The sequence below is a fragment of the Amborella trichopoda genome, chromosome 7, assembly GCF_054954075.1.
Source record: "Amborella trichopoda isolate Santa Cruz 75 chromosome 7, AtrichopodaSantaCruz75HAP2 v2.0, whole genome shotgun sequence".
Taxonomy (NCBI): domain Eukaryota; kingdom Viridiplantae; phylum Streptophyta; class Magnoliopsida; order Amborellales; family Amborellaceae; genus Amborella; species Amborella trichopoda.
In genome coordinates, this window is record NC_142342.1 from 7,555,001 (window position 1) to 7,570,427 (window position 15,427).

Genomic DNA, 15,427 nt, shown 5'->3' on the forward strand with positions numbered 1-15,427 from the left:
TCTTCTTCCTCTCTGGCAGTCCTCTCTCTTGTAACGGGCGTATTCTATAAGCCCCTATCTCGGGACAAGCGTTAATTTTGATTCCTGGGAGTTGTTATGGCCCGACTCTCTTGTATAGGTCACTTCTTAGTGACCATTTTTTGGTCGAGAGACCCGGTCTGTGGGTCACCTCGACCCATACTCTTGTACTACTTTAATATAATATTAACCGTTAACATTCTCAAAAAAAAAAACTAACAACTTGAATATTATACTTGATTTTTTTACAAAAGTTCTTTGAAGTATATGAAATCAAACCGACTGTTTTAATACTCTTTAAGAGCTTCTTGTCCTCAATGGGCAAGTTGTTGGTGCCATATGGACTCGTCGGCCTTATTGGGAAGAAAAACGATAAATGACTGCATTAAAAAGACAAGGGACTCCTTTTCTTGAGTTCTACCATTCCTAGTACGATTTCGCGATGCATATTCTGCTTCATTTCTGCCACTTGTCTGGCCATGTCAGCATGTTTCTAAGTGTCATGCATGTCGATATGTGGCACAAAAGGAAAAGTGGGGTGTCTGTGTAATAGTGTTTATAGAAAGTAGGGTTTATTTTGCTCTGCTATAATACCTTAAAATGGGTTGTTGTTCGAAATTGTTTCCCAATGTCCTATAGAACTACCTCATCAAGTGTAGGGGCCATATGAAACATGACCTAATTTAAATCATGCTCTCTTTATTATTGTTGCTATTATTTGTTAGGTGAGAGATTTGCATATGAACTTTAGTATATAATGTTTCATTTCTTACACCATACCACTGAGCCAAAGAAGTGGCGAACTTTCTGAATATTGTAAACAGGAAGTGTGCATATATATGTTTGTGTATGTCATGGATTGATTGAGCCCATTTGCTTGTTTGCTGGTTGTTTTATGTGTTTTTATCGGTTTAGGAAGTGTACGTTGCAATGCTTTCTTCTCTGTCAAAAGTTATTTTTTTCGATTAAGTGGAATAATTAGTTTTGAATTCCTTTCCATTGGAGTTCTATTTTGCTTATTCTAGCTGTAAGCTGTCTCATTTAACAAAAAATCTTGGTATTTGTAGGTAGATTTGATTTCTATAGATTTCAACCAGAAGTTACCTTTCCGCTTAAAGGTTCCCATGGTCAAAGCTGCAATTCAGGTTTCAGTTTGGAACTTTCAATGATATATTTTTTTTGTTCCCGACTTTCAGTTTGTGATGTATCTCATCAAAGATAATATTTTTAATGATGCAGATAATATTTATTTTCATTTTGTTATGTTTGCAGCGGGGTATATATTTTGAAATCATCTATTCTGATCTTATATCTGATGTTCGTGCAAGGAGAGAGATACTTGCTGGTGCCAAGGTGAGTCTACTCACATATGCTTGCGTATGACACTATCTCTTTTAGCTGTTTGATTTAAATTATTATAAATAAAGAACTATTTCTTTTGCATGATATGCCAATAAAGATAAACATTCTTTGGAAGCTGGGTCTATTGGCTTGAATATAAATTTTAAATGAACTTTTGTAAAGTTGAGGCAAACTGATCTCTAATATTATTGGATGTCTTCGTAGAGACATCTGATTGAAAAAAAGGACGAATCAAGAATAAAGACGAACTAATGCCAGGTTCTGAGTAGTTGATGTTGACATGGTGAGATATTCTTATCTGGTGATGATGGAATATACTTGTTTGGATGATAGGGACACTTTCATCGTGGGATTGATGGTGATTTAATAACTCATGTTTGCTTTAGCTCCCTCACACATAGTAACTAGGATCTTCTAAGGAAGGGGTTGCTGCCGCTCCGGAAACTCGCTCCCATGCTCTGATTTATGGACCTTGATTCTGGGTGATTCCTTGATATTTGGGTTCTCAATCCAGGAAATTGGGGAACTCGATCCCATATTAGTGGGATCCAGATCCATATGCCAAAAATCATGGTTTCATGAGTAAGCGGAACCACAATTCTACCAACTTGGAATTGAGTATCCTCTACTTTGGGAACAAATTTCATTGGCATAGTTTTTTTTCATATACAATGGAGTGCAGATCTCCATTTTTTTGACCTGCGAACTTTCTAAGTGTCATAATTTCCTACATATTTTACAGTTCAAAAGTTTATACACTTTTGTATAATGACTTATGTGTAGTTTTATGTGTAAAAGCATTAGTTGTTAACTCCTATCTTATATTTAATCCCTTATTTTCTTTGCTCTAGCAATTCTCATAGATAACCAGACGAATACAAATAAATTAAAATAAATGGCTACATCAGCGTCTTTGCCCATCATGTAACCTCTCTCTCTCTCTCTCTCTCTCTCTCTCTCTCTCTCTCTCTCTTAAAAAATTAGATAAGGCCAAACATTCCGTTTTAAAGTTGCATCCGACAAGTCATTAAATTATGACTGCAAACAATACATGTAAGGTAACCTATGAATAGAAAATGTGGGCAAACGATAAATTAAAAACATTGTTGAAATGGGAAATCCACCCCAGCTTCGACTGTTGATAGCTGAGAAAGGGTATTGTATGAGTTACGGTGTACATTACGCCACAAACAGGTTGTGTTGCATACTATAGTTAAAAAAAGGTTCTTTCACTAGAAGTAAAACATTGCCTTTGAGAAAGGCTTCCTCTTTGTTTCGGCTTCTTGTCATTTCACCAGTTTCAGTGCACCTACAATAGGAGATTTGAGAGAGTTTATTCTTGTCATTTTGTGTTAATGGCAAATAGATCACAATGTTCCCCAAGGAATTTGAAGAAAATGGGAGTCCATAAAAGTCCCCAATGAATGTATCTTAGAGAGAGAGAGAGAGAGAGAGAGAGAGAGAGAGAGATGTTGACCACTTGATGAGAGTGAGAGAGAGAGAGAGAGAGAGAGAGAGAGATCGCTGAGGTCAATGGCACAAAGCTTCTTTCATTCTCATTGATATTCCTCAGTAGGGGAATTGATTTACCTGGTCTAGCCACTCTACCCAACCTTCTCTTTCTGGACTGGATAGGTTTCTCTTAAGTTTAGATTGGGAGGAAACTTTCCCGGGTACGCACGCCATCGCCCTACCAAAACCTTTTTTGGACCATTGTCCTATCCTCCTCTCTTTCCAAAACCCTTCAGGTTTGAACTGGCATGGCTAGAAGAAAAATCCCTTCCTTCCTTAATAAATAACTGGTGGACTTCTTTTGATGGAAGAGTGAACGGCGGAGCTGGCTTGACATTACAATCTAAAATCCAATTGCTTAAGGCCTCTCTAAAAAATTGGAGTCGATCTCTCCCTAGCAACTACTCCCAAATTAAGTCTAACCTCCTGAACTCCTTGCAAGAATTGGATTGCCTTGAAGAATCCCTCCCCTTGTTGCCCAGTGAAGCTGAACTCAGAAATCAAACTAAGCTTGATTACCTCTCCACCCTCAAAAAAGAAGAGCTCTTTTGGTACCAACGTTCTAGAATCAACTGGCTTAAAGTGGGGGACCTTAACACCCGTTTCTTTCATAAAATAGCTAACTGCCGCAGGAGGGCAAACACTATCTTGACTATCAAAGTCAACAACCAGTACCTAGACCAACCTGAAGATATTGAGTCAGCTATCCTAGCCTTTTTTCAAAATCTTTACTCTGACCCAAATGACCTTCGGCCAGCCATGACAGCCTTAGACTTCCTTACTCTCTCAGCAAAACAAGTTACTTGGCTGGAGCGGCCTTTCCTTGAAGATGAAATTTTAAAAGCCCTAGATGACCTAGCTAAGGACAAAGCTCCTAGCCCAGATGGGTTCCCTTGGGTCCCCTTCAAAATTTTCTGGAGCACCTTCTGCCTTGACTTTCTTAATTTCTTCAACGAATTTGTCCATTGGGGCATACTGAATAAGTCTATTAACGCCACCTTCATTACTCTGGTACCCAAAATAGAAGGAGCTGAGGAACTCAAGGATTTTCGTCCAATAAGCCTACTCAACTCCTCGTACAAAATTCTATTGAAGGTACTAGCCACAAGATTGCAGCAGATCCTCCCTACTGCCGTCTCATCCTCGCAATCAGCGTTCATCAAGAATCGACAGATCCTTGATGGAGCTCTGATTGCTCATGAAAGTATCCATTCAAGACACTTGTCCAAAAGGCCGGGTCTGATTTTCAAGATTGACTGGGAGAAAGCCTATGACCCCGTCAATTGGGCACTCCTGGATGAGACGATGTTAAGAATGGGTTTTGGTGATCGATGAAGAATGTGGATGAGAGGCTGTTACTCTTGCCCTTTCTTTTCGATTCTCATCAATGGAACCCCAAAGGCTACTTCCCGTCTTGAAGGGGCCTGCGACAAGGGGAGGGACCCCTTTTTTTTTTGTCATTTCGACGGAAGTATTTAGCCGGTCCCTAGCCTGTATATACCAAGCTGGTCTTCTTACTGGTTTCCAAACTTTGTGACGTGGGCCAATTGTGTCGCATCTGCAATATGAAGACGACACATTGGTTTTTCTTGATGCCTCCCAGCTTGAAGTAGAAAACCTAAGACTTTTCCTCAAGTGCTTCCAATTGGCCACGGGAGGTTAAATATGGAGAAGTGTAACATGATGGGGATAGCTTTAACTAATAACCAGATCAAAGAGCTTATCCCTTCCTGGGAATGTAACGTTGAAGACCTCCCAATAACCTACCTTGGCCTTCCTCTTGGCCTAGGTAAACCGAAAAAAAGACATTGGTCCCACGTCATTAGCAAGGTTGATAGAAGATTGGCTGGATGGAAAGGGAGATTTCTCTCTCAAGCAGGGAGAGTCACCCTCATCAAGGCGACTCTCCCCAATGTGCCGATATATCTCATATAGCTGTTTCAAATGCCAGCTTCAGTGGCTAATCGAATTGACCAGCTCATGAGAAACTTCCTCTGGTCAGGACAGGTAGATAAAGACTAAGTTCCACCTGGTTTCTTGGGACAAAGTCAGTCTACCCAAGAAACAGGGAGGACTGGGTATCAGAGTGTTAAGAAAGCAAAACCTTGTCCTACTAGGTAACCCAAACTGAATCTCTATGGGCAATGGTGCTCCGCATTAAGTACAATATTCCGGAACATATTTGGATACCGGAGAAAAAACCATGGTCCAATGCGTCAGGGACGTGGAGATCCTTTCTACCCTCCCTTGCAATGTTCAAAAAATTTATCAGGCTGCATCCTAGAGAAGGCAGAAGAGTTCTTTTTTGGTCCGATCTCTGGATAGGGCACGCACCACTAAGGGAATGCTCCCCTTCTCTCTATGCTTTAGCATCCAAGAGAGATTCCACAATTGATGATGAACTTAGACCACAGGGTGGTAGGAGACGATGGCAACCTTCATTTAGAAGGAATCTTACTAATGAAGAAATAAATCAGTTCCTTTCTCTCTCATCTATGCTGCACAGTACCTTTATTCCGGTCCATGGAAGTGACAAGCTGGTATGGTCCCTAGTTCCATCAGGAGAATTCTCAGTGGCCTCCTTTTACAAGACCCTATCTCAACCTCCCACTTTCCGTCTCAATCCCACCTCGATTCTTTCCCAGGTACGGCAAACTTTAGCCCCCCCAAAGGTGCAAACTTTCAATTGGTTAGCTGCATCTTATAAGGCACTAACTATTGATCACCTGCAAAGAAAAGGGATCCCCATTCCAAACAGGTGCAGCATGTGCTTAAGCGAGGAGGAATCCAACTTTCACCTTTTCCTCCTTTGAAAGGTAGCACATGACCTTTGGGGTTGCGTATTACAACTTTTTGGGGTAGACTGGGTGATTCCACAGTCGATCAAGGATCTGATTGCTCTGAACCCCTACTCCCATTGGCCGAAAGCAGGGAAAATCTGATGAAAAGCTTCAGTGGCAGCAACCATCTGGACGCTTTGGAAAGAAAGGAATGTCAGAATTTTTAGGGGACAAGTCACTCTGGTTCCAACTCTTTTTCAAAAAGTTACAGCCTTAGTAACTTTTTGGGTGACAAAAAATGACCATTTCAATGGTATTCCAGCAAACTCCATCCTACCTCAATGGAAGAACATCCTACTACACAGGCCTAGTAAGAACAAGAAAATCGTGGCCACATGGAAACCACCCCCCCCAAGGAGCAGTCAAACTTAATTTTGATGGCTGCTCCTTAGGTAATCCAGGTCATGTGGGGATAGGAGTATTTCGAGACCACCAACACAATGTTCTCTTCACGTACTCAGAGTACATAGGGGTGCAAGATTCACAACATGCTGAATCTCTTGCGCTACTCAAGGGCCTGCAAAGTTTCGAAAGCTCTTGGGGACAACATCTTGTTGTGGAGGGCGACGCCCAAAATATTATCACTTGGGCCTCCAGGGAAGTGTCGCCCCCCTGGTATCTTTTGCCTTTGTTTGACGAGATTGAACATATTTGCAGGGGTATGTACGTCTCATAGAAGCATACACCGAGGACGTCAAACGCCTTTGCGGACCTTCTCGCGAAGGACGGAGCTAAAGCCCATGAGGATGACTAGATTTGGCTTGCTACACGATTTTGCATATTGCAGGCCTAACACTGTGCAGCATCTTTTTGTTATTTTCGTAAAGTGTCTGTGGATATTTCAAGGGGACTGTTATAACCCCATGTTCCGGTACTTTGTAAAGGAATATCTCTTACCCCATTTTGTATACTTGTGAGGGGGCAGTCTTTGTATCACATTTTGTATAGGGCCAGTGGGCCTATTCTTCTTAGCAGAGAGTCTTGCCCATCAGGGGACTCTCATTAACTATTTTAATAATAATTTTGTTAACACTAAAAAAAAAAAAAAAAAAAAAGCTTCTTTTGTGCTCCAGGACTTAGGTATTATTACATCACCACATTGGATTTTTTGTATCACTACTTGTGTGAAATCATATCCCACTGATAACAAAATGTCAGAGAATTTCAATTACGTGATTCTTGTTTACATTGATACTTGGGTTTGTGAATTTGGAAAAAGTTGAAACACCTCACCTTGTTCAATAGAATTCGCTCCCAAATCCCAGTAAAGTGGATAAGTGAACTTTGGGAATCTCGATGCTAATCATGGTGTCCCACTCAATAAGGGATTCACTCCTGTACAGATATGGAATGCGCTCCTTAAAAATCAGGGATCTCAATCCCTTTACCTGAACATGCACAAACCCTGTTCCCCTGACCAAAAGATCTTCGAGCCTATCTTGCTTCGCTCTCCCTTTCCCAATCCTGGAGCTCTTGTTGCTTCCATTCCCAGCACCTATGTCCTCACGTATCATTCTCTAGTTGGCTATTTCTCTTTGGTTTTTTGCTCTTCCATTGAATTTTGATCCTTTCTACCCCAAATAGGTTGATTAATGTTGTTGTTTCTGATGCCTTGCGTATTCTTGGCTTGGACTTATGGAAGGGGTTCAAACTTAAGTCTTGGAAACGGTTGCAAGGACATGTTTTGGGATGACATCATGTTTGTGGTGAATGTACTTGGGGCTGGAAATGGTTGCAAGGACTTGTTTTGGGATGACATCATGTTTGTGGTGAATGTACTTGGGGCTGGAAATGGTTGCAGGGACATGTTTTGGGATGACATCATGTTTGTGGTGAATGTACTTGGGGCTGGAAATGGTTGCAAGGACATGTTTTGGGATGACATCTTGTTCGTGGCGAATGTACTTGGGGCTGGAAATGGTTGCAAGGACATGTTTTGGAGTGACATCTTGTTCGTGGCGAATGTACTTGGGGATGCTTGGTGTTGATGCTTGATATCTGAGTGTGGGTTTGTTTTTGACTGAGGAGTGGTTAGGTCTTATTGTTCCCAAGTTTTGGGATGTCGTCAAGGGATGAGGGTATCGACAAGACAATGCGCTTCTGAGTATGGAAGGGCATGCCTTTATCCCATTAATGGAGATTATTGAACTTTTAGGGTGTGTTTGTTTTGTTGAAGAGGGGGTTACCAAAGGCTTTGCTTCTGCAGCCTTTGAAAGCTGCTGCTTCCATGGGTTAGCATGGAAGCAGCACTAACCCATGGAAGCAGGGCACATTTATTTATGTTGTTTCGGAAGCCGTTGGAAGCAGTGGCATCCAAACAAGTTTCATAGTTCCTAAGTAACAAATGCAGTAAGTGCTACAGTTGTGGAAGCCATGGCTTTTGGCAGCTGCAGCTTCCATGAATCAATCATGCCCTAAGGATATCTGGATGGGGGAGATGGTGCTTGTTTTTTATTGCCGAAAAACAATCGAACAAATACTCACAAGGAACAACCTTGAACACTGGGTATCTAACTCCAAGTTACTTTAGTTTTTGTAAAGACATTGAGTGGACTACAGATCACGTTCTTGTGTATTGTGTGTGTGTTCAAAGTGTATATATAGTTTATTTATGAACTTGGTGGGAGTTTCATGGGCTGTGCTACAACTTTTGTTGCCCTTGTGGTTTGGGTGGTTGAATCTTGTGAGAACTTGGCCCCTTGCTATTTAGGTATGCCATACAGCATTCAGACACACTATACAACAATACTAAATTGTCCATCATCTTGTAGGTGGTATATGGGAAGTGTTCTACCCAGTGGAGTGACTAACTTGATTTGGGAATAGGACACCAGCACTTAGTGAACAGTTGAGGGTCAAACAAAAAGTTTGATGAGGCAAGCTGCCTATTGGTATGTTGAAGCTCGCTATTGACCCTGTACCACTTATGAGATCAGAAAGCTAACAAACATAGCATCCTAGGCAATCCGAAATCTCACCCTAGTTTCGACTGGCTAACCGATAAACCAGAAGCGGTTCAACTGGCAAACCAGTAAACCGGCCGATTCAACTGTTCTAACTGGGCAAGTCTTGGGTGGTCAAAAAAACTGTTGAAACAAATAAAAAAAAACATAAAAAAAAAATCTAATAAAATATGAAAAGTATATTTAAATAACTATTAAACAAAACACATCCAAATGAAGTTGAAAATTAATGAAAAAAATGAATTTTAAAGAATCGATTTGTACCTAGGGGTATTTTTTAAATTTTCTAAAAAAAGATGGAAAAATGTAAAAATAAGTATTAATGACCAAAATAATTTCCAGTCTTTTCCATAGTAACAAAAACCATTAAAAAAAATACATTACAAATAAAATCCATTATTTTGGGGATTATATATATTTTTTTTTAAATACCCGACCGGTCACCAAAACCAGTCAAAACCGGAACCGGCCACTGGCGGGTTCCGATCTAACCAGTTTTAAGCATCTTTCTGTAATTGCCGATTCCATCGCAGCATTATTATGCATATCCCTATTCCTTCCTCTTTTTGCAGCTATTAATTGATTGGACTCGTGGGAAAAATCTTATAATTTCAAGTGGTTCACGTACTGTGAATGAACTCAGAGGTCCATATGATGTTGCAAACTTGTTGACCTTGTTTGGACTTTCTATGGATAAAGCCAAGGCAGCTGTGTCCAAGAACTGCAGGTATAACATTTATAATTTTTCTACGTGAATCATTGCTTTTTAAATATTGTGGCATGGGGAGTTCATAATTCTTAAATAATCTAATTTCTTATTTTGATGCAATGCAGGTCTCTGATATCTAAGGCATTAAGGAAGAAGCAGTGCTACCAGGGGGCCATCAGAGTGGAAAGGATATACCAAAATGAAGTTCTAGATCCTACTAAAGCTTGGCTTGTAGAGTGTAACACTTGGGATCCTATTTCAAGTGGTGAAGGTGACCTGATTTTGGTGCAAGACTTTTCAATTTGTCAACCCACAAAAGTTGATTCTCTCTCTTCATCTCCTGTAACAAAAAGGAAGCAGGCTTCCTCGCGCAAAGAGTTAAGTGCACCCTCTGATAATATTGAAGCTTTGATTACATTGCCACAAATGAACAATCAGTTGAATGAAATTCAACATGTAAAAGATCAGAAGCCTGCAGTGGCCACCAGTAAAGGGACAGGTTTCTCTGACATGGCAACCAGTCCTCAAACTACTATTTTTGCAGATTATGTCTCCAAACCTTTGGTCGGTGATGAAGAGAAACTACTAAGTCCCATTTATAAAGCAGTTCAATTGCCACTTTCGGAAACTAGAGGCACTTGTCAAACATTGGGGAATGATTCTGTGGTTGAAGATATGAACATCTCAGGATCGGTCATAGAAGCTCCTATTCCTGAGGACACTAATGCTTGCAAAGGATTACCTGATTCCTTCCCACATAGAAGCCGTGAGATTCTGTTTTCTTTCAACAATGGGAGTTCATCTCTAGCTCAAAGCTCCCTTCCTGACAGTGAACCTTACAATCTTCAAGAAGAATGCAACAATGATTCTAGTTATGAGAATTCACGTATTGTAAATACTTGTGCACCTGAAAGTTTGATATCTAGTTTGTCAGAATCAGTTAGATGCTTGGGTAATGTAGTGCCATCGGATGACGTTGTGGCTATTGGGTCATCTGCATGTGATATTGAACTAACAACAGTTATTGATGCGGGCACTAAAAGTTCATGTGGGCGGGAAGATGTTTCCTCTGCTCATGATTTAACTTTGTATGAGCAGCTGCACCAATTAACACATCTACAAGAACATCCGATTGGAAATGGATCGCATACAGATCATATTAATGCATCTACTGCTATTGATATGGACCAGATCAGTTTGGATAATCAAAAAGTGGTATCTGAAGTAGAGGGTTTATCTTCACCTGTGCAATTGATTCAGTCTGAGGAACAACAACACAAAGAGGATCTGGTTGGAAGTGGGATGCCATTATTAAACACTTACAAACCAGGTAACGAGTCTTAAAGTTGAACTTATTCTCCTTGTGTTGACTAGTAATGGACTTTTGGTAAACTAATTGATAACTATGTGTTTTTAATCTTTTGCTCTATAGTTGCAAATCTAGTGCTTACTAATATCACTTTCTTATTTTTCTTTAGAAATTCAATTCAAACTTCGTTTGTAGTAATATAATTTAACTTTCATGTATTTCATAACCAGAAGATATATTACCTTTTTTTTTTGGGTGGGGTGGGGGAGTGGTGGGGTGGAAGGGGCTTGGGAAATAAATTTTTTGGGGTGTGGGCCCCCACTAGTGCATTGAAATAATGTGGAAATGCAGTGTCGTGCATTTTACAAGTGTTAAGTCCTTAAATTTTGATATATTCTAAATGATAAAGTGCGTGAGAAGATTTCCCACTATCCAAAAGTTCCTGTTGTGACAACAGCTTAAGTTCTTTCCCTCTGACCAAGGAGGGGCATTCTCTATAATATCAAACTCTGGGAGGAAGGGTTTGTTATTTGCCCTAAGACTTGGTTTACTTACCTTCCCTTTAATGACAAAGAAACAATTCAGAAATACTTCCCAATGAGATGTACTTCCTTTTGAATTTTCATATTTAAGTTTGAACCTATTCATAACTACTTGAGAGTCGTACTTAACCATTGGGTTGAATTGGACAGGTTAATCCTTTTTCATTTGCTTAGATAATGGGAATGGAGACAAATTCTTGAGCTTTACCTATTTAAGGGAAAAAAAAGAAATTCTAATCTATTTAAAGGCTGTTTTATGTCATCTGCTAGTGGTGCTATGCATTTGAGCTCTCATGTGTTGATAATAATTGTAGTTTCTTACTTCGAACTTCATTGGTTGATGGTTTTCCTCTTGCATCTTTCATTTGGCTGATATAATTCAGTTCCATTTGTCAGAAGTGTGTGTTGGTTGTTGAAATTTCAGAAATTCATGGACTCATGGGATACACACACATAACTCAGTATTTTTTGTTTTCATGCTTCTTCAAGGGGCACCTCACAACAATATTAGTAATGAATGTTTGACAATATTTTCATCTCAATGTTTTTCCCCCGAGTAAACTGGTGTATCGATGGAGGGATTTTACTTAGGGGGACTCTCTTTAGATTGATCAGATGGATTATAAGATCAGAGAGAAATCCCCCTATGGTATCAGTCTATTTAAAAGTTCTATGTTGTTCCAACATTGATGATTGTGCCTTTCAAATCCTTTCTAGGCACAAGGTTGGGCTTTGAGATGAGTCAGTGGCACCTTTGCTCTATCGTCTCGACACTATCTCAGGTCTTCTGCCTTCCAAACTCTCTTCAGTCTGGTAGCAATACCATTTTTAAGTACAAAAAAGAATAGGATTGTCATTTTGATTATTCAAGTTAGCAGCCATTTAGAAGGCATCTTTTGGGAAATGTCTTTTACTTACTTTTTAATCAACTTAAAGTTTAGTCTACGTCATTTGTTCTTCCAGTGCACATTTATGGATCAAATAATGTGCGGATAATTAAAAATGACATGCAGAGGAACATAGGATTCATGTCATGAAGTAACTGATATGAAGGGTGACGCGACTGGCCATGCTTAACATAGATCAGATGTTCTATTTCATGAGTACTTGTTTTCTACATTACAAATTACATTTCGTTTGTTACTCTGGAGTCAATATTCACTTCCTTGGTTACCTTGGAGCTAATATTGTCTATATGTTGAGGGTGAGTTGGAAAAATTCAGTCTGAGTTGGAAAAATTCAGTCAAGCTGATGCCTTAAAACTTGAGAAAAGGGGGAAGTGTGTTTAAACATGTTTACCAAAATTGACACCGGTTTTTTAATATTGACATAAAAAAAGCAACGCTCTTTTACAAAACTTTCACAAGACCGAAAATGCAATCTTAGGTTTTTTAGTTTTGGTAAAAAAAGACAATAACCTAACTGACGTGGGAAATAGTATGGCCACAGAGGGCCATCATGATCGCATCATTGGTTTAAACAATGATGTTGGAGAATGGATCCTACCAAACATGTCAATAATTCAAAGTGCTTGGGCTGCACTTACCGTGTTGCTGTTACCATTGATGAAGACTGTTATAGTGCTATGACCATATCATAAGAAACTTCCATATTGTGTCCATGACTTATATTCATTGTATACGAATTAAGGATTCTTGAGTTTTTACAAGAAGAAAGTACTTTTGCTTGCATTGGAGGTAGTTATTATATTTTCTCCCTTGGACCTGGACATGGCATGGGTAGACTCTCTCTCAAGGTTTTAAAAAACGGTCCACCCGGCGCCTAGGCGGCCTGAACAAAAAAACCGCACGCCTCGACCCAGGCGGCCCTACACAAGCGGTTGTACCTGGGCGGATCCCCAGGCAGGCGCCCAGGGCTGTAAGGCGTTTTTCGATTTTAAAATTCGCCCAAAAGGGCAATGGGGGTCATTTTGACCCCCAAGTTTGTATAAAAATGTTATGGGGTTTATTTTTTAAACCCCCAAAGTGAAAAAAAAAAACAAACCCTCAATCTCTATAGTGGTGCTAGGAATTTTTTTCGTTCTTTAAAATCTCCCAAAAGAGCAATGGGGGTCATTTTGACCCCCAGGTTTGTATAAAAATGTCATGGGGTTTATTTTTTAACACCCAAAGTGAAAAAAAAAAGAAACGCTCAATCTCTAAAGCGGTGCTTGGAATTTGCACCACAGGGTGCCAGGCAGGCCGCCTAGGGGCCTCCTAATTTCCATCAACTCAGGAGCTTTCCATGCAACCAAAAGCTAATCATTGGAAAGACAATTTCTAGAGTGTTCCAATAATTTCCATCTAGGGATGAACATGAAGTTAAAACCAGTAAAGTCAATTTCGGTGGAAGCCAGGATTTAAAATTGACATTCTTAAAAATTTACGTCTAATGACATGTTAACCAAACAATTAATTGTACAAATCAAGCATCATCCCTGAAATGTGAATCATGTTTCTATATGGTTATGCATGGTCACCTTTCTCTTAGATAATCATATTCATTTAATTCTATTTTTTTATTAGGGGTCTGCTTTTGATACAAGTTTCTGGTCAATAACAATATTACCAGAACAACAAAAGTAGGAAATGTAGTCTAGACTCGTAGTGCAACTAAAGTACAAGAAGATTACCACTCTGCCATTAAGTTTATCTATTGAGACTATTGAGTATTCGCCTCCAAAAGCCAAGCAACTACATTTTCTTACTGTCATAATTGTCAAGAAAGGCAAACCGAATAGGGGACAACAATTTCCTTGTCAAAAGTATTTTAAAGTTTAAATTTTAGTTACATTCAGTGCCTGGATCATTTTGAAAGTATCCGTGATAAATAAAGTAGAGAGCAATGGAGAAAGTTCTTCCTATTATTGCATGTGGACTAAAATATTGTCCCTGATTGCTCCTCCTTGGTAGGTTCATAAATTTGGTTGCTAATGAGTTCACGAGTAGTTTATTCCATTTACAATTTTTAATGCCATGCATGTGGTCTTTTTGTTTGTAGGGAGAGGAAGACTTAAAAGAAAGTCTTTTGGTTGGTCCTATGGTTTTTCTCCAAAGAGTGTACTGAAGCTTGGATTGTTCAAGAAAAAAGCCCAGCCTAGAAAGAAAAGAAGGGAAGCAAATCTATTCGAAGGAATGACCACAAATGTTTCATCGTCTCTGAGTTGATATTTTGCCTTCTAATTATTTCTACCCTTCCATTGTTGCTTGAAATCTGCCTGAAAGACTATAAGCATATGATCCTGCAAGGGGTGAGGCTGTCTATTTGTTTATTCAAAATATTTGTCACCGTTATGAAAAATTTATGCAGTTTTGGTAGATGAAAGAAGAAAACTAATCAACAAAAAAATGATGATAATGATGTGATTATAGGCAGGCTCTCCAATTTAGTTATCTGCAGATTCGTACAAAAATATTCGTTTAATGCTTGATAGAGCGTACACTATCACATATTAAACCGAGGATGTTGACATGTTACCTACATTGAGATGGAGCTAAACATGCTTTTATGTTGCATGTGCCTGTGGTTTTGTGTTGCCATTTATTTTTTATTGAAGTTTTAGATTTTTAACTGAAAAATTTTCTTCTGATTTTATTTCATTTGTATGATTTTTCTCTTTCGGATACTATGCTTCTTGTTTTTTTATCCTCTTTTATGTTGTGGGAGACCTTGATGTTGTCCTGCCGCCTGACTCCATTGCCTCTGAACCTCCTGCGATATTAAAATGCCATTGCTTGTTCAGGGTTATAAACCTTCTTCAAGTGCAATTTTTACAATTTTTGATAAAGTTCTTGAGTAGGTAATTAGATGAAAGAATTTTAAAAAATAACCATCCTTTTGGTAAAATTTTTCAATTTTTTACCAGTTAATTTATTTATTTTAGGTGGTTTGACCATTTTAATGATACTTGCCTACTAGAAAATGTCTTGCATGTTGTGCAACCCACATGGTCACAGGGAGTTAATGGAGATAAAGAGTCATGACCATCCCACCAATGACTTTGATAGAGGGAGGTCCGGTCCTACAAAAAATGTACCTGATACAATTGTCCATTTTCCCTCCATCCCTGTCCAAGGCATTGTTGATGGTGATGATTCTTAGAGCCACATTATTACCATCATCATATGGATCATATTATACGTATCTTTTGCATCGTATGGGACAAAAATGTA

General features: G+C 39.2%; 1 protein-coding gene across 5 annotated transcripts in view; it reads left to right on the forward strand.

The window, feature by feature from the left end:
* Positions 1 to 14,776, forward strand: part of GAF1 (Polymerase/histidinol phosphatase-like protein) — a 29,732-nt gene extending 14,956 nt beyond the window's left edge. For 3 of the 5 annotated variants that reach the window (XM_088872870.1, XM_006854358.4, XM_088872871.1), the window contains 5 exons: positions 1,086 to 1,163; positions 1,291 to 1,371; positions 9,268 to 9,422; positions 9,530 to 10,734; positions 14,256 to 14,776. In XM_088872870.1, coding sequence (XP_088728996.1) covers positions 1,086 to 1,163; positions 1,291 to 1,371; positions 9,268 to 9,422; positions 9,530 to 10,734; positions 14,256 to 14,422 — 1,686 coding nt within the window. In that variant the 3' untranslated portion in view covers positions 14,423 to 14,776. The remainder of the gene's footprint in view (positions 1 to 1,085; positions 1,164 to 1,290; positions 1,372 to 9,267; positions 9,423 to 9,529; positions 10,735 to 14,255) is intronic. The other 2 variants (XM_088872872.1, XM_088872873.1) reach the window with 1 other exon arrangement.
* The last annotated feature ends 651 nt before the right edge of the window (positions 14,777 to 15,427 follow it).